This window comes from Gouania willdenowi, chromosome 11 (genome assembly GCF_900634775.1).
Source record: "Gouania willdenowi chromosome 11, fGouWil2.1, whole genome shotgun sequence".
NCBI lineage: Eukaryota > Metazoa > Chordata > Actinopteri > Blenniiformes > Gobiesocidae > Gouania > Gouania willdenowi.
The window spans coordinates 27,663-50,574 of NC_041054.1; the positions used below are offsets into that span (position 1 = coordinate 27,663).

At 38.5% G+C, this 22,912-nt stretch overlaps 1 protein-coding gene across 1 annotated transcript; it reads right to left on the reverse strand.

Moving 5' to 3' along the window:
* Window positions 1-507: 507 nt before the first annotated feature.
* LOC114472553 (chitin synthase chs-2-like) lies at window positions 508-22,881 on the reverse strand. The gene is made up of 24 exons (XM_028461876.1): window positions 22,850-22,881; window positions 21,806-21,902; window positions 15,765-15,897; window positions 15,135-15,323; window positions 14,164-15,043; window positions 13,768-13,951; window positions 13,526-13,621; window positions 13,272-13,433; window positions 13,005-13,179; window positions 12,827-12,928; window positions 12,594-12,735; window positions 12,303-12,503; window positions 12,115-12,230; window positions 10,417-10,585; window positions 9,642-9,821; window positions 9,300-9,566; window positions 8,671-8,851; window positions 8,571-8,596; window positions 8,426-8,490; window positions 7,498-7,608; window positions 7,192-7,406; window positions 7,017-7,113; window positions 6,001-6,093; window positions 508-693 (listed from the first exon to the last, which is right to left on the reverse strand). Exons 2-24 carry the CDS (start codon window positions 21,832-21,834, stop codon window positions 508-510), a joined length of 3,999 nt encoding a protein of 1,332 aa, XP_028317677.1. The 5' UTR covers window positions 21,835-21,902; window positions 22,850-22,881.
* Between the last annotated feature and the right edge of the window lie 31 nt (window positions 22,882-22,912).

Here is a 22,912-nt window from a genome sequence, read left to right on the forward strand (position 1 = left end):
GCCTTAATCTATTAAACTTTGCTAATGAATAAACCTCAGTGATATTACGCTAGTCTTGTCGTTTCTCCTCAGAGCTGTTCATTTAAAAGATCAGGAAATAATGTAGAGGCAAAGCTTACACAGCAGAACACAGTATTAATGTATATCTAATGTATATCAGTATTAATATCATATCTGCTTTATAATGACATGCTGTCAGGAACAGACACGCTGCAAAACTCGCTCTCAATCAACATTTACAATATTACGCTTCACTTAAGCGTTGTGTTATATAATCTACCCACTTGTGCTTTATCAGTTTTGTTCTGTTCTAGGTGACAAACACTGTGGTTACAGAACGTGCACTGATAGTTTGGTCTTTATGAAGTCGTTCATTAAGCAAAGACTGCGTTAGCTGCAAGAAACGCGTCCTGGTTCCTTTTTTTTCTCCAAAACTCAACAACAGATTAGATTTTTCTCTCAGTCTGTGAAGATAAAAATAAGAGTCTGGACTTGTTTTCAACGGGTTCAAAACCTTAGCTTTAGAAAAACAAGAGGACGACACACGACTAATGCTTTTAACACGTACTGCTTTTGTGTGTTCAACATCATGGACTGCTCCAGAAGCCCCTCCCCCTCGTAGAAGCTCCTGATGAACAGGTCCTGATACAGACCGTGGACAGCACCAGTCTGAGCCACCAGGACACGCAGACCCTGGAAACAGACATTAGGTTCTTGGTCTTTTCAGCTACTTTAAGGTAGAAATACACTGTGCGATTTTTTCAATCGTTGTTCTCAGCTCTAGCTCAAATTGTGCGACTGTAAGAGTCTGAATGTGCGCAACTCACGAATCATGTTCTCACACTATACGGGCCGACACGACACGTCAGGGTCTTGTTTCCGGAAACGCTGTTCTATAGCGGTTCTACTGTGTTCTACAGAGGTTCTACTGTGTTCTACAGCGATTATATAATGTGTTCTACAGAGGTTCTATGGTGTTCTACAGCGATTCTACAATGTTCTACAGCAGTCCTACTGTGTACTACAGAGGTTCTACTGTGTTCTACAGAGGTTCTACTGTGTTCTACAGAGGTTCTATGGTGTTCTACAGCAATTCTACAATGTTCTACAGCAGTCCTACTGTGTACTACAGAGGTTCTACTGTGTACTACAGAGGTTCTACTGTGTTCTACAGCAGTTCTACTGTGTTCTACAGAGGTTCTACTGTGTTCTACAGCGGTCCTAGCAAAAAAACACACACACAAACAAAGAACAGGAAATGACAGAAGCAGAATAGTGAGCATGTGTAAGAATTATGTGCATTAAGGGCATAAGAAAAAAAATTGATTTGGCAATATATCGCAATATTTCACCACGCGATTATTATTATCGATCCAAATATATGTCCAGATCGGGTTTTATTTAATCATGATTTTTAAAAAAAACAACATTTAATTGTGCTAACATCTGCATAGCACACAAACACCTGGTCACTATGTGTCAGAACATTCTCTTTGTTTTTAAAGTCTGGTCATTATTTATTGTTAAAATTATCTACAAACTGCCTAATATGACCAAAAACCATCTTTGTAATGTCATTTAACAGAGTTCTTTAGTGTAGATATCAGTTTATCTGAAGGGAAAGATGATATTTATTTGGAAGGATGTGATACATTATGCATGGAATTCTATAAAGTTTGTGCCTCAATAAGGAAATAAAGATTAAAACGAGTGACACACATTTTATTGTTTTTGCAGGAAAATATGACAAGTTCCATTTTCTTCTGTTTACACAATAAAACCTGTCTGTACTTTACTGTAAGAATAATAATTATTTTAACTATGGCGCTTTTATTTTTTCCTTTAAATGCCCTTTAGACGTGCACGTGTCAGGAATGTTTAACCACAGTGGAAAGATTAACGTAGTTATGATTCAATAACAGGCTCATTAGTAGGAAACGTTGTTTGAGCTGAAAGTGAAGCAGGGTTTGGTTCAGAAGAGTTACAGTGAGTCAAATACAGTAAATAGTCTGATTATTACACGCTGTGCTTTGTTTACTTTGACTTCATTAAATGTGATTCTAATCTTAGTGATTATAAAACAATCATCATCATGTGTCAGTGAGTAGAAAGTAGAAAGAATGGACACGAGAATTAGGTTTAGGAGGTTTTTTGTGGTTTCAACATTTTAAAAGGATCTTCTACTGTTTTTACAAATGTGATTTAAAACCTTTGAAATGTCCTTATTAGTATAAGCATTATTATTATGCATCATATTTGTTTAATTTCCTTCTAAAATTGGGACTTCTTTACAGTTTAGAGTCTGTGTTTTTCATCTTGAAATCATGTGATTGATGATGTCACATGACCCCACTGCCTGTAAACATTCTATTGTTTTTTATTGGAGTGAAACATTCAGCCTGATTTTTACATCATTTAGTGGCTTTTGTGGAAAATGCAACAAAAAAAAACTCAAAAAGACTGGAAAAAAACAACAAAAACGTGAAAGAACTATTGGTTTAGTAATTTAATGTTCAATGTTGTATTTCTTATATATATTTTATATTTTCACAATCCAGCAATTTGGTCAAAACCTGTTTGTGTTTAAGCTTTATAAATACATTAGATGTAGAAATAAAGTGTGTGACACAACAATTTACTGAATCATTTTTCCTGGAGGCAAATATCTCTGGAGTCAGATTGAACCCATGGTAGAACGTGTTTGTAATGTTTGAGAAGAATAGGAAGGTTAAAGATGTTCTTTTTATTGTCATTTTACTTGTTTTGTTTTGTTTTTGTGAGTGTGTAGTTATTTTGTGTACTATTGTTGTAAATGTGTGTCGTGTCCTTGATATTTAGGGGTTTTTTAGTCATTTTTTTTTTTAGTTTCTATCTTTTTTACAGTATATTTCTATTTTGTGTTTACAAGGAAACATCAAGATTAAACTTGGTTCAGTGACAATGATTTACTGTATCTAAAACCATAATTTCCTTATTTAGCGTTCAGTAATTGATTCTGTGTCATGTGTCAACATCTTCCTGATTGTAGTATTATAATCATTAACAAAGACTAATAATAAGGGTCAGGTTATAATAACAGGTTGGTTATTTCTGTTACAGAGCAAACATGACTAAAAACATACAAATGCCTGTTCAATGATATGAATGTACGGGAATATTTTTGACCACCTGGGAATGAGAAATATGATGATTATATTGATTTCACCACATCATCATCACATTAATGCAGTGTATCATTAGAAATAATGATCAGCATTAGTCAGACTTTTCAGATTTAGACATTTGTGAGAAAACAGACACTTGATCATAAATGTGAAGTTAAAGGACATTTTGATTAAAGTAAACAAAGTCTATAAATTCTTATTTTTAAGTCGATTATATAATTTTTGTGTACAGTGTTTTTTAGTCCCATTAAAGATGAAAAATGTATATATTATACACACAATTAAAAATCCCTACTTTAATCACCTAAAAACCACATTCAACTATTTTGGTTCTCGACATTTTCAGCCCTTCAAAATAAAGGTCTCAGAGAGCGGGGACCCCCACTGTAGCTGAAGGTGGTTGAACACAGACATGAACATTGAAGAACAGTCATGTGGAGACAGGACCATCTATAAGGGGAATAAAGGAGAGATTTTTGGGGTCCATCCATAAAGTCAGTAAAATGATGGTCCATTGTTCTATGAATCTGTGATAACCACATTTATTTATTCATCTGAATAATATCCACTGTTATCCAGGAACGTTTATTATTATTATTATAGTCATCTTAAAGATGGAAATCATGGTTTTAATCACTAATAAAATGGTTCAAAGTGACCAAAAATGGTGGAAAAGGAGGTGAAATGTGATTTTAAAAACCACAGAAATTAGTTAAAAGTGGATAAAAACAGACAGAAATAGTTTAAACTGGCTAATAAAAGGCATGACAAATCATGACAAATGTGGTTAAATTGTCAAAAATGTGCAGAAATTATGGTGAAAAGAGATAGAAAGTGACAATAATGCGTCAACATATGTGACATTAGGTGGAAAAGTGGTGGAAAGGGTTTATAAGTGCTGAACATGTCTCATAAGTGGAAACAATGTGTAGAAAAGACATTGAAATGTGACGTAGAAGTGTCAGAAATAGAAATAATGTAGCAAAAATGTATTAAATGGAGCAAAAATATGGCAAGAAAAAGTGATGAAAATATGACAAATTTGGTGTAGTTGCAGAAAAAACGAGCTAAAATAGGCTGAAATTGTTCAGAAAAATATTCTTTAGTTTCTTGAAGGCATCTGGTGACCCCTCCCAAGGTTGAGAACCCCTGATCTAACCAACAGTTTAAAACGGTGAAAACTCACTGATGGATGTTTTTTTATCCATAAACAGACAAAGAAAAAGCAGAAAGGTGAACTTTCTGTAGATTACCGTGGGAGTCGTCCTTCTGCTGCTCACTGTGCACACCTGACACACTCAGCTAGACGACAGCCAATCAGAGACTGGAGGGGCGGAGCTCTGGTCTCACCTGCTCCCTGTGTTCCTAATTATATGTGCGATCAGCTTCTTATAGACGCGTCTGACTGCATATGTCTATTGTTTGTTGGAATTACAAAGATTAGTGAGAAACGTGCAGTTTAATATTACATGAAGACAGTAAAACAAGATGAAAAGGTTTCAGAGAGGCTTTAATTACACATTTAAATAAACAAAGCCTTTTACACAAACATAAATCATCATTAGCACATTCTTCACATCGTGTACAAAACAGCTTTACATTTTACAGCATTTTATAAATACAGCGTCACCAGCTTCTCCTTCTGAACAAACCAGCGTCTCCATCGCTTCGGCTTTATTTATCTTTTCATCTCTTTATTTATTTATTTACATTTTGCACAAAGTTCCATTATTGACGAGCGTGTCAGGCTTTTCAAACAGGACAGAGTCGCCAACGCCTCGCCTCAGCTTCTCTACGTCGTAGTGATTTACAGCGATAGAGGAATGTGTGGCTTCTTCTTCTGCACGTAGAGAACCAGAGAAGAAGACCATAGAGACACGCCCACAGACAGATACCAAACACTAGCCTGAGCTGAACAAATCTGAGCCATTTTAACAAGAAACCAGGAGAAAATAGAGACATTATGAGAAGAAACCCAAAGGTAATGGCAGATGAAAACAGGCCCAATGTCATCTAGGGCAGGGGTTCTCAACCTTGGGGTCAGGATCTCATTTGGGGTCACCAGATGCCTTCAACAAGCTATTTTTTGAACAATTTAAGCCCATTTTTTGCCTATTTTGAACCTTTTTTTTTTTTTACAACTAACCAAAACTTGTCATATTTTAACCTATTTTTTATCACTTTTTCTTATCTTCATATTTTTGTTCTTTTTAATGTATTTTTGCAACATTACTCCCATTTCTGACACTTATCCATCATATTTCAATGTAAACCACTTATAAACCACTTTTTCCACTTAATGTCGCAGTTTGACCCATTATTGTGACTTTTAACCTCTTTTTACCAGATTTCATAATTGTTTTTGCCAATTTAACCACATTCACCATTTGTCGTGCCCATAATTGACACTTTAACCCTTTTTTTCACCACTTTTTCTGTCTGTTTTTATCCACTCTAATCTGCAACTTTTAACCAATTTCTGTGTTTTTTTTAAATCCCATTTCACCATCAACATTTTTGGTCACATTGAACCCATTTTATTTGTGATTAAAACCAGGATTTCCATCTTTAAGATGACTATAATAATAGTAAACATTCTGGATATTATTCAGATGAATAAATAAATGTGGTTATCACAGATTCATAGAACAATGGACCATTATTTGCTGACTCTATGGTCTCTGGAACCTTTATTTTGGGGGTCTCAGGCTGAATACGTTGAGAACCACTGCTCTAGGGGAACCTCACAGACACAACAATCATAGAAAATGAAAGATGCATAGTATTATTGGCAGTTTGTTGGAGATATGTTGAGTTCTTAAATAGATGATGATACGTCTCCGGTGACGTCGGTCACGTTCAGCTCCTCGTCGCTTTCCTCAAATTCAGACCAAGAGTCGGTCGAGCTGACGCTTGTTTCTGAGCTCACCTGGGAGTGAGATGTGATCAGAGGTACAGTCAGTGTGTGCTACAGCCTGGGGTGTGTACAGGGTGGGGGGGCACTGGCCTTCAGACTGTTAGATACTATTAAATAGGAAATATCTGACCACCAATGAAAGAACATCTAAAAGATCTGTGCAGTCAAGCCTCAGATCTTTGTTACAATGTGAATAAATACGGATGGACATTTGTTTATATTAACAGGTCTGTAGAAAATTAATTAAAGACTTGTTGGAGGAAAAAAAGTGCTGAGAATTAAAGTTCACACTTTGGGAACCACAGACATATTGATCTGAGGGTCACATGATCAACATTCATGTCAGCATTTAAAAGAATGAGCATTTGTTTTCTATATTTCTGTGTGAGTTTGTTATTTATAAAGACATTTTTGAGTTTTTGGAGGAAATCGGCGTATTTTTTATTTTTTGTAATTTTGCTTCTTTTTTTTAATCATTAAGGGTATTGTTGTTGCCATTTTGTACTATGTTCTGTTATTTTGGATGATTTTGTGTATTTTTCTTCTAATTTTGAAAAATGTTCCGTAATTCGCTATATTTTTAGAGTAATTTTGTGTATTTTTGTTGCCATTTTGTAATTTTTTCTGTATATTTATATGGGGTTTTGTGGACAATTTTGCATTTTTTGTTGTAATTTTGTATATTTTCCTCTAATTCTGTATGGTTTTTGGATGTTTTTGTTTACTTTTGTTATCTTGTGAATTTTTATGTAATGTATTTTTGTTGCCATTTTGTAAATGTTTCTGTTATTTTATGTGTTTTTTGGATGATTGTGTGTACTTTTGTTATTTAGTAAATGTTTCCCTATTATTATATTTTTTGGAATACTTTGGTGTATTTTTGTTGTCATTTTCTATATTTTTATGTTATGTTAAACAGGTGCAGAGATGTTTACCTGTCGACCTGCTTGGTATGAGTTTTGTTTTTCCTGCAGCTGCTGCTCTTTGGGTTCCGTATCCAAATAGGCCACGTAATGGATGAGAGTCCCTATTCTGAACAAACACAAAGATACAAAGTAAGGAAAGTCTGAACCCTGTGCAGATGTGACTCAGACACAACGTGATCAGTACCTGTGGTATAACATGGCCAAGAACTGGATAATAACCGTGATGGCAAACCCTACGATGAACATGAAGGCGATGGGGTCCATGGTGAAGAACTTTCCCGTGGGCTCCAGAAAGACGGTGTAGATGGGGATAGAGATGGACAGAACCTCTTCAAACAATTGGAGGGTGAAGGCCGCGACCAACCACATGGCATTGAGGATGAAGAAGACAAACGTGACCTGTGTTTTTAGAAGGAAACGAAGTGAATTTAAAGCCACGTCTCACATTTCTTCTTTTTTCACAGAGCACACACACACACACCACACTAACCTTGTTTTTCAGTTCTCTGAGTTCTTGTTTGATCTTTGCCTGATACTCCTTGTCATTGGGCAGAGGTTTGAGGTATTTCTCCATAAAGTCTCTCCAAAACTGCTCCTCCTCCTGCCGAGTGCCATAAGAATTGTGGTAAATTATACGTCTACAGAGGTCCTACAGTGTTCTACAGAGGTCCTGCAGTGTTCTACAGAGGTCCTACAGTGTTCTACAGAGGTCCTACAGTGTTCTACAGAGGTCCTGCAGTGTTCTACAGAGGTCCTACAGTGTTCTACAGAGGTCCTACAGTGTTCTACAGAGGTCCTACAGTGTTCTACAGAGGTCCTACAGTGTTCTACAGAGGTCCTGCAGTGTTCTACAGAGGTCCTGCAGTGTTCTACAGAGGTCCTGCAGTGTTCTACAGAGGTCCTAAGGTGTTCTACAGAGGTCCTACAGTGTTCTACAGAGGTCCTACAGTGTTCTACAGTGGTCCTACAGTGTTCTACAGAGGTCCTAAGGTGTTCTACAGAGGTCCTAAGGTGTTCTACAGAGGTGCCATAAGAATTGTGGTAAATTATATGTCTACAGAAGTCCTACAGTGTTCTACAGAGGTCCTACAGTGTTCTACAGTGGTCCTACAGTGTTCTACAGAGATCCTACAGTGTTCTACAGAGGTCCTACAGTGTTCTACAGAGGTCCTACGGTGTTCTACGGCGGTCTTACGGTGTTCTACAGCCATCATTCTCACAGTCTTGCTTTTTGCTGACATTTGTGTCACTAAACCATGCCAAGAGCTAAATAAGAAGAACCCTCAGATGATGCCAAAGGACAGATGCAACACAATGTCATTATTGTCTGATAGTGAGGAAGTCGTGATGTGTAATTGAACGTTTCAATGTGACTTTTGTTCAGATAAAAGCTTGGATCCAAACACAAACACACACACCTGGTCGACTGAATCCTCCAGCAATCTCATTTCAGTGGAAGACTCTTGGATTTTGGTGACCCAACCTGTAAAAAAGTAGCTAATGGTCAAATAACGTCACAGAGGTGGAATGTGTTTGATTTTATTAACACTGAATCTCACTTACATTGAACAGGATGGTCAAAAACAGGTCTGAAAAATACGACAAACAGATTAGCATGATGCTAGTGACCATCTAAGCTTCGGGGTTTTATTGAAGCACTTACGACTGTTGTGCGTCGGGGTCGGATACGTTGTCCTCCACGATGGTGTTTTGGGGTTGAAGTTCAGGATCCTCAGGCTCTGGAACGCTGTGTTGGCCACTTCTCAGTGGACGACTTTGAGTTTGTTGGCCAGACTTCCCACAACATTTGAACCACGAGGCAAAGCGCTGAAAAGATCTTCGAGCTGCGAAAGAAATCACGGCAAAAATATGGCAAGAAAAAGTGATGAAAATAGGTTGAAATATGGCAAGTTTGATGTAGTTGCAGAAAAAGGTAAATACGCAAAAATGGGCTCAAATTGTTCAAAGAATATTCTTAGTTCCTTGAAGGCATCTGGTGACGCCCTCCCAGTGTCTTGCGACCCCAAAATGGGAGGTAAAAACATTTTTGCAATATTTGACTGTGTCCATGATATGAAACGCAGAAGTGTTTTAACTTCTCCCTCCTGTCTCCAACCAGGTGTGCCCAAACATCCTGATTACCTCCCTCAACTATTACAGGTTGGCATTATTGACCCCGCCCTGTCCTGTTTGTGTGCTATGTTATTACAGAGACAATGAATGTTGGACACGCCCACCACCGAGACAGTCGTAGAGTGGTTTTTGTACGAGCATCGGTCAAAGAAAACGTACCTTTCTCCGCTCCGGTTAGCTTGACTTTTGTTTCCTGTTTGATAACACTGGTTTCCCTGGTGCCCCATGAGATGTTGTCCAGGTTGACCATGGAGTAGATGATGAGCACCAGATAAGCACTGGGGACGCAGAGGATGTAGACAAAGCTGTAGAAGATCAGCGTAAACTCCTGTGGGTGCATGATGGCAGTGATGATGTAAATGCAGGCCATGACGATGATGAACATGCTGCTGGGGGTCAGGATCGTTTCTTCTATGATCATTGACCCTGAGGGAAGACGAAGGAGATTTAGGGTCAACGCAGCTTTAAAGCAGTACCATGAAGAAGGTGGAGTGAACTGACCAATGATGGAAATGATCACGACCAGCATCAGGAAAGCGTACATGACACTCAGCAGTGCTGCGATGGTCAGCTGAATCTTTTCTTTGATCTTGTAACAAAGGCCTAAATATATGGCCGGAGGGATTATGGCGATGACCAGAGCAGCAGCAGAATGGATCCTCAGGACGAAGGCCAAACCGCCTGGAAGACAGAAGAACAACTTTTATTACAGCAGGATGTCTGATCTGAGGGTCACATGATCAACATTTATGTCAACATTTAGAATAATGACCAATCGGAGCTAAGTTTTTGGGTACTTTTTTGTCTTTTTGTTGTCATTTGTGGATTTCGCTGTAATTTTATGTTTTTTTGTTGTCATTTTGTGTTTTTTTTTCATTTAATTTGTTCATTTTGTATATTTCTTTCATTTCTGTAATTTTGATGTTGCTTTGTGTATTTTTCTTGTCCTTTTGAGTATATTTTGGTAGCTGCACAATTTAGACCAAGAACTACCTCTGAATTACGACTGTAAATAAAGTTGAATTGAATTGACTTGTGTGACCAAGATGATACAACAGATGGAGAACTTCATATGTTGAGTGTCTGTTTCCTTTTTCATGAAGTATATACTAAGTATTATCATTAACGATGCTCCAATCAAGTAGAAACTGATCGATATCTGCCAGCATCCTTTGAAACAGATCAATCAGAATGGTCACACATGCAGACCACTCCTAACTCTAAAGCATCATGTGATCAGTGATGTGTACACGTCCACAATACAAAAGCCACCGACTTGCAATCATGAGGCAGATGGTGGCCGGAGAGAGGACGATGGTGCACATGATGAACATCTGGTAGAACAGGTACAGCTTGGATACGGAGGTGTTCTTCTTGGACGTGGTTGTGGTCGATCCAAGCAGATCCGAAATATTGGCAAGAGTTGACGGACCCCAGCGGCGGCGCTGGAAATATCAAAAACAAAGCAAAAGAAAGGCGTGAAAATATGACATTAGATCAATAGTGTCATAACAGCATGAATGGGTTTAAAAGTAGAGCGGATGCAGAGGAACTCTATTACTTTGTTTACCTTAAAGCAGTGTTTCTCAAATGGGGGTACGCGATCACACTACAGGGGGTACTTGAGACCAGGTGGAAGATGAACAAATAAAAGCATAAAAACAATATAGGGATTTTAAAATGTGTATTTTTGGTTAAAAATCAATCTATTTAGGAGAAAATAAAGTGTTTCCTTCCAACTTTTTTACAAAGTTGAATTCTTTAAAATTTTTGCTAACACTCATTAATTCCATCATTATGTTCTATTGTTGTTTTTTTTTTATAGTATTCTGAGCAAAATACTGGGGCTACTTGAGCCACAGTTTGAGAACCACTGCCTTAAAGTATTATGAAAAAATAACTTTACAATAGTTTTTCTACAGTGATATACTGTACATTCCTTTATCCTCATTCAGAGGGACACAGTTGAAAAAGTTCTGTTTCCTCCCTCCCTCGTTATTCCACATTTTGTAAAAAAATCAGCTCCAAACGGGACAGTTGGATTTTTCTCACATTGTGACGTCACACGGCGGAAACTCCTCCTGACAATCCTGGCACCTCCTACACTATAAGAATGTGAGCTCCTCCCTCTCAATCTACCTTACAGGTAAAACAAACACTGCGGTTTAATATAGAATATACTTGACATTTTATTGTCATATATCTAAAGCTACATACATGAAATGTGTTCTCTGCATTTAACCCCTCCCTGAGGAGCAGTGGGCAGCCACGGTACAGCGCCCAGGGAGCAGTTCCATTTTTAGTAGCCGTTATATCACGTTGTATCGCCTTTGACTTGATCTGACGTGTTTGTGACACAATGCGATGCAGCGGTTGGACAAAACAATTGATTATCATCTTAAATGGACTATTCCTGTAGTTAGAAGAGATGTGGAGGAGAAGAAAGTGACTCAGCAGCTTAACACTTCGGTGAGTGTTTGAAACAGCTGACTGACTCCGCTGCTGCTGCTGTGATAAACACAGACCCTAAAGCAGCGCTGAGACGGACTCACAATCACAATAGCCTCTTAAATAACCATGTGTTTTACTTTAATGGGCAGCCTTTTGGCTAAAAACAATAGCAACAGTGTGTGGATAGCAAAAGAAAACCGCTTTGATGATCACTGATCACCCTCTGCGAGAGCGAGGCATGAAGTCAGCGTTTATAGACACGCCCACTCAGGCTTCTATAAACAGCCTGTAGAAGCGTCATTAAAGTGACTTTTCAGAGGCTAAAACTCCAGAAAACAGGCAGTTTGGGAAAATAAACCTCAAATACTATGTTGTTGGGGTTATTAGAACAAATGTTGTTGGGTGAAAATAGCAGAATACTGGACTGTTAAAGAATTTGTCCGATAAGACAAGGTAAGAGTGTTTTTCTGGAGGCCAACACATTCACATACAGCTACTTTTTAAAGTCCTTAGACCAACTCACTTGGTTGTAAAGTTCTTTAAAGTCCTCTGGTGCGTTGGTGTAAGCGTCCGACGCTGCGTTGTACTCCACCCTCCAGCCCTGCTGTAGCAGCAGCGTGCACAGCCAACGGTCTTCACCTGCATGCACCAAAAGTACAACAGTGTGGTGAACGTTCTGCTCTGAGTAAGATAGAAAACAGTAGGTGTTACCTTGGTCATGTTGGATGTAGTGGCTCGCCTGGATGGACCTACTGGCATACGTCTTCATAACGTTATTATCCATTAACGCCTTGGCTCGGAACAGACTGAAGCATCCGGGGCTGCACAGCACGCTACCAAACACGTGCTCCGCCGTCTTCTGCAGCCAGTGACTGACTGCATACTCAAACTTCTGAAACCACACAGCTGGACCTGAACGTAGAGGAATCACAGCTCTTATTAAAACGACCACGCCCACTCTGGGTTGGCTGTTCTAACAGTGCAAACGGTTGTAGTGCACACCTGCTCCAGTAGGGTGAATTCGTGCACATGCAGCCCCTACTTTAGGATACATCCTCAGACGATCAATGAGCATCATTACAGAAGAAGGCTGGAAGTCCGTGTCCCCATCCAAAGCCAGGATGTAGGTGTTGTTTATCTCTTTCTGCAGAAACAGTTGCACAGAGCTGTGTTTTAGCAGTGATACACACACATACAGCAACTCCCAATCAACATAAACACTGTCCTTTGGTCACCTCTACTTCTGCTTTCAGCTCCTTCTCTATGTCGCCATCCTTCCAGCGATTGTAATATTTGGACATCAGTTTCCAGCCCAGCAGGTAGTAAAGATACATGATCTGCAGGAGATTCAACACATCTTATTGGTCAAAGTGTCACTAGCCAATGTGATCATGACATTTCCACCGCTTTTACCTGTGACCATCTCTTCTTGTGCCGAATGAGCATTTTATCCTTGAAGTGAATCACGATGTTGTTTCCTTCAGGCATGGTGACAATCAGACGACCTCCGTACGGCGTTCTGATGACTTTCTGATCGGGGATGTGGTGACGCTCCCGGAAAAGCTTATCTTCAGTGCTCAGGAAAATGCTGACAAGATGGTAGAGAGGGAGTGTTCAGTGATTCTTCAAGCACATTACAGGCTGAACAACGCCCTGAAAACTGAAAGGGTCACTCCTTACTTGTAGACTTCTGTAATACTTTGCACGAGCATTTTTCCGTATTCGTTAAGATGACGCTCCCGCCCCCCATCTACATCTTGGAATGCATCATCAAAGTAAATATGCACTTCAAAGGTGAAGTCATTGACTTTGGGATTGTTCTTGGGTCGATACCGGTCGAGCCTGTGAAGACACAAAGAGATGGTCCATCAGGTGAGGAAAAGCTCTGAGAAATACTGCTGTGGAACTCCATAAGATGAGATGCAGTAACTGACCTGAAAACTGATATTACGATGTTCATCATCTCATCGTAGGTCTCATGCCACATTGTTGCACAAAGATATATGTTCAACATTTCCACTGGCCTCCATCTGCAGGTGACAAGAGAAAGAAAGCACATGGTGTAATTAACAGAAATAAAATCTCTAATTTCAACAAAAGTTTCCATTCAAACCTAAAAGAGACACCAAAGAATGATCAAAAGACCAGGGAACATCAGCTCTGCACAATCGCTTACTTTTTAGTTTGTTCTTTGTTCTGGATATCAAAGCGGGTGTTGAGGAGCAGCGACTGCTCGACAAACGCGCCCTCGTAAAGTCGTCTGATGAACAGGTCTTGTGTCCTCTGAATTCGGTACACGCTGAGGTAAAAGATGTGGATGGTGACGAGCACAAAGCCCAGCCACCAGGACACGGCCGTCCCTGAGGAAAGAAGATCAGGGGTGAAACTTGTTCATCCCAAAGACATCCTCAATCGTACACTTTAAAATGTAAACTTTATCCTGGCATGTTGTGTACGCTTTAGCTAGCTATTTTAAATCACTTCAAATCTAATCTTAGGTGCGTTAAGCAGCTCAGAAACACACGTTTACAATAGTAAACTAAAGCGCTGTGATTAACCACGCGTTTCTCACCCGTTAGCAGGCCGATGTCTATCATGGCTGACATGTCCAGGTAACACAGAGTGTGTGTGACGTCTAGAACCAGTTCTGGAAACATGTTTCCAGTCAGAGTTCGGTTTCTCCCGTCCACCACTGTTGCGCAGTACCCTGTGAAGTTAGCGCTCGCTGTGCCGTTCAGGCCTAGTTTGTAGTCTTCATAATAAACGATGACAGGAACAATGAGCAGAACCATGACAGCCAGAGAGGCGAGGTACAGCGGCACAATAAAGCACCGCCGCAGAGCGTGCATCTTACACGCAGCTAAAGAAAACCAGTGGCAGAGTGCGGAGGAGACGAGCTGGACCCCGATGATGATGGCTATGATCCTGGTTTCACGGCCCGGGATGGATCTGACGATGTCCCAGTCCATCTGTGAGAGCGGGACGTAGGCGCCGAGCACACTGGCAGTCACTGCGATCCTCAGAAGGCTGGAGATGATGTGGAGAATGTTCTGGCAATTTTTCATGTCCTCGCAAATATTCTTGAGAAGCTGGTTGCGGCTTGTCTTAGCGATCAGCCTGAAGTAGTTCTCCCACCAGTTAAAGGACACTAATAAGGAGCTTCCTATTGCCAGGCCCACCCATATGATCATTTGGGTATTGGTGGGATCTTTCATGATGTAGAGGACACCAAAGAGGATGAAACCGAGTAAAAGGAAGATAAAGGCGCAGAGGGAGGGCAGCAGGAATTGATTTCTCTCTTTGGCGGAGCACTGAGCAATTACTTGGAGGAGGGCCGATAAAATTCCAACACCGTTGAAAATGGTCACATTGGTGACAATATCAAAGTGTGGCATTGCTACAATAACGAGAATGGCTGACCCTGCAGATACGATAATCTCAAAGAACAAAATCTAAAAAGGAAGCAAAAACATTCAAAGTCAAACACATGTCACTCAGATGAGGCTAGGAGTCAGAGAGAAACAAAGGGTTCCGTTCTCATACCACAGCCATGGTGTCTTTCCGTGGCAGCTTCGATGTCTTGTAACAGGCCTTCCATATGCTCTTCAGGAATAGTAGAACACTGGAGGTGATGAGAGCGCAGCCGATACAAAGCAGGGCCACAGGTTTCTGCTCCTCAGAGAGGATGAGTGTGCCTTCGTTAGCCAAGGTTATTAAGAGGAGGAAGGATGTCTGCACAGAGGGAAACCACACAGCTGCTTCAACAACAGTTTATCATTGCTAATAACAATCTTTCCATTCTTTCCCATTGTACTCCAATCCAACAACCAATGCCTCCCTCGCCCCCTGCGCCCCCTCGACATATTTGTTGGATTAAGAGCCAATCCTGTGTCTTTCCTGGTGTAAAAAGAGATTTGCATTGAAAGCAGAAAACGTGTGTTTAAGCTGTGATTAAAATAAGACGTCAGCTTTGATCACCAAGGATCAAAGTTAATAGTTATTCTGACGCACATAAATCACTACATTTTTGTGCTGACGAGTTTCTATTGTGCTTGAGAAGAAAACACGTCTTGTATAATTTACTGCTGTTTTATTGTTTCCTTTTGCGCTGGAGGGGACTTTTTGTGCAGTATCAGAGCGTTGCCAATGTTCAGAGCAGAAAAAGGAGCACACCTTGCTGCAGAGCGCCAAGCCAAACACAAAGATGGCTACGATTGACAGAGAAATGAACTTGAGCAGCTTGAGAAGTTTCCATGGCGTGTGCTCGTCCTCAATGTTCGGGAATTCTCGAGCGATGTCCCATGGCCTGGAGAAAGAGAGCAAACGTCACAGTGAAACAGACGTGGTGATGAATAGAACATGTCAGCACAGCCTTCTATTCAAGTTCATGTTAATTAAACCATGTTAAGATCAGAGGTCATGAGACTGGCCTTTTTCTTGTGTTTTCTCACGTTGTCAACGCAAAGCCTCATAACTTTGGATAAAAGCTATAATTTAAAACTGTGGTTCTCAACCTTTTCAGCCTGTGACCCCCTAAATAAAGGTGTAGTCATGGAGACAGGACCATCTATAAGGGGGAATAAAGGGGAGAGATTTTTGGGGTCCATCCATAAAGTCAGTAAAATGATGGTCCATTGTTCTATGAATCTGTGATAACCACATTTATTTATTCATCTGAATAATATCCACTGTTATCCAGGAACGTTTATTATTATTATTATAGTCATCTTAAAGATGGAAATCCTGGTTTTAATCCGAAATAAAATAGGTTCAAAATGATAAAACATTGTTTAAAGTGGCAAATAATGAGCATGACAAATCATGAATGTGGTTAAATTGGCAAAAATAATCATGAAATATGGTGAAAAGAGGTTAAAAGTGACAATAATGGGTCAACATATGTGACATTAAGTGGAAAAGTGGTGGAAATGGTTTATAAGTGCTGAACATGTCTTGAAAGTGGAAAAAAATTCCAGAAAATGCATTGAAATTTGATAGAGAAATGGCAAAAATTGGAGTAATGTAGCAAAAATGCATTAAAAGAAGCAAAAATATGGCAAGAAAAAGTGGTTAAAAAGGTTAAAATATGGCAAATGTGGTGTAGTTGCAGAAAAAGGGTCAAATTTTTAAAAAAGTATCCTTAGTTTTTTTCAAGGCATCTGGCAACCCCCTCCCCGTGTCCCGCGACCCCAAAAGGGGTCCTGACCCCAAGGTTGAAAACCTTTGATTTAAAAGACTAATATGTGACGCACTATGAGCAAACCAGGAAAAAGTTTAGAGTTGTTTACAGATTCCAAAATTGTCATTTCTAAGCTTTCCAATGATGTCACACACAGAAATCAAAGAATGATTGAAAACGTTTTCTAAAGTACATAACCGAGAAATTCCTCCTCAAAGTTTCGGAAGGTTTCTCACCTCCCTGAGCAGTCAGCAGGGGGCGCTAACAATGGCTGTACATCTCCATTACTTTGCTTTAATCCGACCCCCCAACGATGCTTATCAACAGCAGTTTTAACTGTTTTAATGTGATTCACATCCATAAATATTACCTTTACCTTCACTATAACGTTCATTGAGAAACAGTTTCATATTTAGGAGCCAAACTCGTCTCGTTTGGTCTTAGGAATTACTGCTACGATAAAAAAACACACTTCCTAAATCAGCGTTTGTTCAGAATAGATGCCTACATATCCATATGTTTTAGTTTTATTGGTCCTAATCAATAACAGAAACATTTGTACAGCCAAAAAAAGCTGGTTTGTCAATCAGCTGTGGAATTTACAACGCACCCACAAACATAGCAGCTGATCTAAAACAGGCCGTTTTCAAACATCCGAGTGTTGTCTTAACGACTTCAACTAGCATGTTTAGCAAAAACATAATTATTAATTTTCCCTGAAAACAAAGGCGTGTCTCATACACCATTCTGGTTCAGCGCATTGTTCTTATTTTGATTGACAACTTTTTTGTGATCAACCAATTAGGTTGATCCGTTGATTCTCCAGAATTAATGATCTTAAAAGCGTGCAAAGTGAACAAACACTTAGTAGGTTGGGAATGAGATACATGCATTTCAACCTATTCACACGCCACACCGTGTATATCTCACACAGAGAAATGACCAGGATGCGTTCACACCAAACGCGACTGAAGTGACTAGATTACATTCAATATCAATGTAAATGATGCAACTTCAAGCAAACTCTCTTCAAGCGACCAGACTTGCGTAATTCCAGCGACGAGGTTGATTTAGCATCATGTGTAGCATCCAACCAAAAAATACCGTATGCAATGTATTATGTATGTAACCCTCACTATAGGATGAACTTCTTATTACTACACTTTCAGGACAGTTAATGTACTGTGAGTGATTGGTGATGAGACACAGAATACTTCCTGGTTCATGTCCTCCCACCTTTGGGACCAGTGAAGTCAATGTTTTTGTCTTTGTTTGATCTCATTTTCAGATTAATCTTTAAACTACCAGTTTAGCTGCCTTATCCGCACTAGCAGTTTGTCTTTGAGCGAGCTAGGCCTGTTGCCCTACGTTGTTTACAGATTCCAAAATTGTCATTTCTAAGCTTTCCAATGATTTCACACACAGAAATCAAAGAATGATTGAAAACGTTTTCTAAAGTACATAACCGAGAAATTCTTCCTCAAAGTTTCGGAAGGTTTCTCACCTCCCTGAGCAGTCAGCAGGGGGCGCTAACAATGGCTGTACATCTCCATTACTTTGCTTTAACCCGACCCCCCAACGATGCTTATCAACAGCAGTTTTAACTGTTTTAATGTGATTTACATCCATAAATATTACCTTTACCTTCACTATAACGTTCATTCAGAAACACAGTTTCATATTTAGGAGCCAAACTCGTCTCGTTTGGTCTTAGGAATTACTGCTACGATAAAAAAACACACTTCCTAAATCAGCGTTTGTTCAGAATAGATGCCTACATATCCATATGTTTTAGTTTTATTGGTCCTAATCAATAACAGAAACATTTGTACAGCCAAAAAAAGCCGGGTTGTCAATCAGCTGTGGAATTTACAACGCACCCACAAACATAGCAGCTGATCTAAAACAGGCCGTTTTCAAACATCCGAGTGTTGTCTTAACGACTTCAACTAGCATGTTTAGCAAAAACATAATTATTCATTTTCCCTGAAAACAAAGGCGTGTCTCATACACCATTCTGGTTCAGCGCATTGTTCTTATTTTGATTGACAACTTTTTTGTGATCAACCAATTAGGTTGATCCGTTAATTCTCCAGAATTAATGATCTTAAAAGCGTGCGAAGAGAACAAACACTTAGTAGGTTGGGAATGAGATACATGCATTTCAATCTATTCACACGCCACACCGTGTATATCTCACACAGAGAAATGACCAGGATGCGTTCACACCGAACGCGACTGAAGTGACTAGATTACATTCAATATCAATGTAAATGATGCAACTTCAAGCAAACTCTCTTCAAGCGACCAGACTTGCGTAATTCCAGCGACGAGGTTGATTTAGCATCATGTGTAGCATCCAACCAAAAAATACCGTATGCAATGTATTATGTATGTAACCCTCACTATAGGATGAAGTTCTTATTACTACACTTTCAGGACAGTTAATGTACTGTGAGTGATTGGTGATGAGACACAGAATACTTCCTGGTTCATGTCCTCCCACCTTTGGGACCAGTGAAGTCAATGTTTTTGTCTTTGTTTGATCTCATTTTCAGATTAATCTTTAAACTACCAGTTTAGCTGCCTTATCCGCACTAGCAGTTTGTCTTTGAGCGAGCTAGGCCTGTTGCCCTACGTTGTTTACAGATTCCAAAATTGTCATTTCTAAGCTTTCCAATGATGTCACACACAGAATCAAAGAATTTGTTGCCCTACGCCCTCCTATACCAGCTCCTGCCCACTAGTCCCAGAACACCCAGAGGTGCCCATTAGCCAGCACCCAGCCTGTCCTAACCCTGAGAGCAGAGGTATGTGACGTGTGAGTTAGGAGGAGATGATAATCAGTGAGGAATGTAGATCAGAGAACCGCTTCTTCAGGTGACACTTTAGGTGTGGTGACTCCACCTTAAATATAAATATATAGTAGATAGTGTTACATAAAGATGGAGTGGTTACATCAAAGGAAGTTCTCGTCTGATGTGGTTCTATAAAAACCACTGAAGCATCACCTGCTCTGACAGAAGAATGTCCATCATGTAGAACCTTTGGAACTCACTTAAACACAACCAAACTACACAATGGGGATGATTAAAGTTCTGATTCTGAGTCTGATTCTGAGTCTGATCCTGAAAGCAGAACAAACAAGCAGAATCAAGTATTGAATATAGATCTAACAACCAGCACTGTAAACTGTAAACTGTAAACTGTAAACTGTAAACTCTGAGAAGAAATTAGGCTTTAAATTCATGGCAGACGCAGTGAGTGACAGCAGGTGAAATTCTAACAGGTTCTTACTTTAAAAAACTTTCGGGCAGTCTTGTCAATGTGTGTGTGTGTGTGTGTGTGTGTGTGTGTGTGTGTGTGTGTGTGTGTGTGTGTGTGTGTGTGTGTGTGTGTGTGTGTGTGTGTGTGTGTGTGTGTGTGTGTGTGTGTGTGTGTGTGTGTGTGTGTGTGTGTGTGTGTTGTCTCCCTCACTGTTTAGCTGAGTGTTTTTGTTTCCTTGTTTTCTCTTTGTTGATGATTAAATGGTTTTTATGAAAGTCACTCTGACTCTAAATCATAAATTTCACACGCAGCCTTTACTTCACAAGGTAGGACCTGAAACAATCAATCATTTTTTAATCAATAGCTTTTCATTTTTTACTGGAATGTGTGCACTTGTATTTAATCGTTGACAGTCTTTTACTTAATTATTGACGTTTTCTTTTCTTTGTTTAGTGTTTCTTTTCATCTGTAATAATTCTCAAGCCTCTGTAAGTGACTCATTTCCCCCTAATCATTAAATTACATCTGATTCTGATTCTAAATGCTCCAAAAACCTAAATATTCTTTTATTAATAATTTAAAAAAAAAAAACATACAAGAGCACAAACCTCCGTCATTAATAACCATAAGTAAGTTACAATGTATAAAATAACCACAATAGTTTTTTTATTTAAAGAAAAATCACAATAAAATGCATCTGATCCAAATAAAACTTGGTGTTGGAATTGGACCAGATTTGGCCCTTTAGAGCATCTAATTTGGCCCCCAGAAGAAACTAAAGATGAGAGAAAAAACATGTCTCATTGTGTAAATGACACAATAATTTAGCTGTAGATACTGTATCTCAGCACCTCCAAACATTTTACAAATGCTTATATCACAAATTATTCTACAAAATTAAACAACAATTGTTCATTATATCAAGGAAATGTTGGATATTGTGGGTGTCAAATACTTTATTTATACTTTATAGGTATTTTATCATAGCGAGGTCACAAAAATGTGTTCAACATTCATATCAGCATTAGAACAATGAGTGAACTGAGCATTAATACAGGAAAGAACAAAGTTTTTATAGGAATATTGTGTGTTTTTCTGTCAATCTGTGAATGTTTTTTATAGTCTTTCCTCGTCGTGAGGCATTTTGTGCATTTCTGTAGTCCTTTTGTGTATTTTTCCAGTAAATTATATTTTTTGGAGTCATGTTGTATTTGTGTGTCAATTTACGTTTTTCTGAGTAGTTTTTGTGTATTTCTGTTGTTGTTTTGCTCGTTTGTTAGCAATGTGGGTGTGCAGAGTCATTTTTTCATGTTTTTTTGTCTTTTTGTTGTCATTTTCTGTAATTTTGTATATATTTCTGAGTAATTTAAATTAAATTAAATTAGGCCGAGGGCCGGCAGTGGTACACGTCTGCTGTCGGACACGTTAACATTAAATCACTCTTCTTCCTGCTAAAACCTGCTCAGTTTTGATCAAACTGGTGTGTATTTGTTTGGCTCCTGAACTAAAATGACACACGTGGCCTAAGATCGAACTTTGGTTAAAAATGTTTCAGTAAATAAATAAACAATCAGTGGTGAAAACATGTCCTATAGATGATAAACATTTCACTATGAGAAAACAACAGAAGGTAAATGTCCAGTAGAGTTTTACATTTCAGTGAGAGAAAAAATCTAACTAAATATGAAAGATGCACTGATTTAAAAAGAAAGTGAATCAATAGACTGAGTTTGTTTCTTAATGATGATAAATAAATATTTGCACTCACCTGTTCGTCTGTCGGTCCTCGTCCTCCATGGTGTGAGGTGGAAATAACTGGCCTGGTTCATTTGGAGATGTAACAGTGAAGGAGACACACCTAAACTCTAACAACACACCCAGACGTGAGCGTTTCCCTCTCAGGACATAATGGATTTGAATCATCAGTGATACACAATTATGTCTAAATCTAATCTAAAGAATGGTTCAACTTTAATGATGGTTAGCACGTGTCAGAGAATTTAGTTTATTTATAACTCATCACATTCAGCACAGAGGGAGGATTCCATTGAATCTGTGGTTTTAACCCTTTTTATGGGTCGTGACCCTCATTTTTATATTTTAAATTTCTGGTGACCCCAGAATTACTTTTTGATTGTTTGTTATAATTGTAAACAAATACAGAGTAACCAGAATTAGTGCACATGATTAGTTATATTTGAGAAAGTAAAAATATAGAATATGTTTTGTTTGAGATTGTGTGTGGTAAAGAGTAACATTTCAATAATAATAATTATAATAATAAATAAATAAATAATTGTAAAATAATTAAACATTTACATTTTTATTTTACATTTTTATTAAAATTTTACATTATTTTTATTTACTTTTTATTACATTTTTACATTTTAGATTTAACATTTAGATTCAACATTTCAATTGTATTTTAATGAAACATTTTATTTTAATTTGAAATCTTATTTACATTCTAAATTTTAATTTAACATTTAGATTTAACATTTAGACTTAGATTCAACATTTTAATTTTTAATTTCATTTTTTTAATTCAAAATTTAACATTTTTAATTTTAGATTTAAAATTTAGATGTAACGTTTAAATTAAAATTTTAGTTTAGATTTTTAAACTTTCATTTAGATTTTAATTTTTATTTAACATTTACATTTAACAATGACATTATATTTTTACAAGATAAAAAAAATATTTACATCTGGTCAAAAGTAACGTAAAAAACGAGAAAGAGTTATTTATTTGCTTTATTTTATTCCAATTGCTGTAAATGAGTGTAAGATTGAAAATAGAACTGTCACCAACCTGTGGCTCCGGGTCCAGCGCTGTGCGGTCCAGGCCACGGGGAGAGCGATGGTCCTCCAGGAG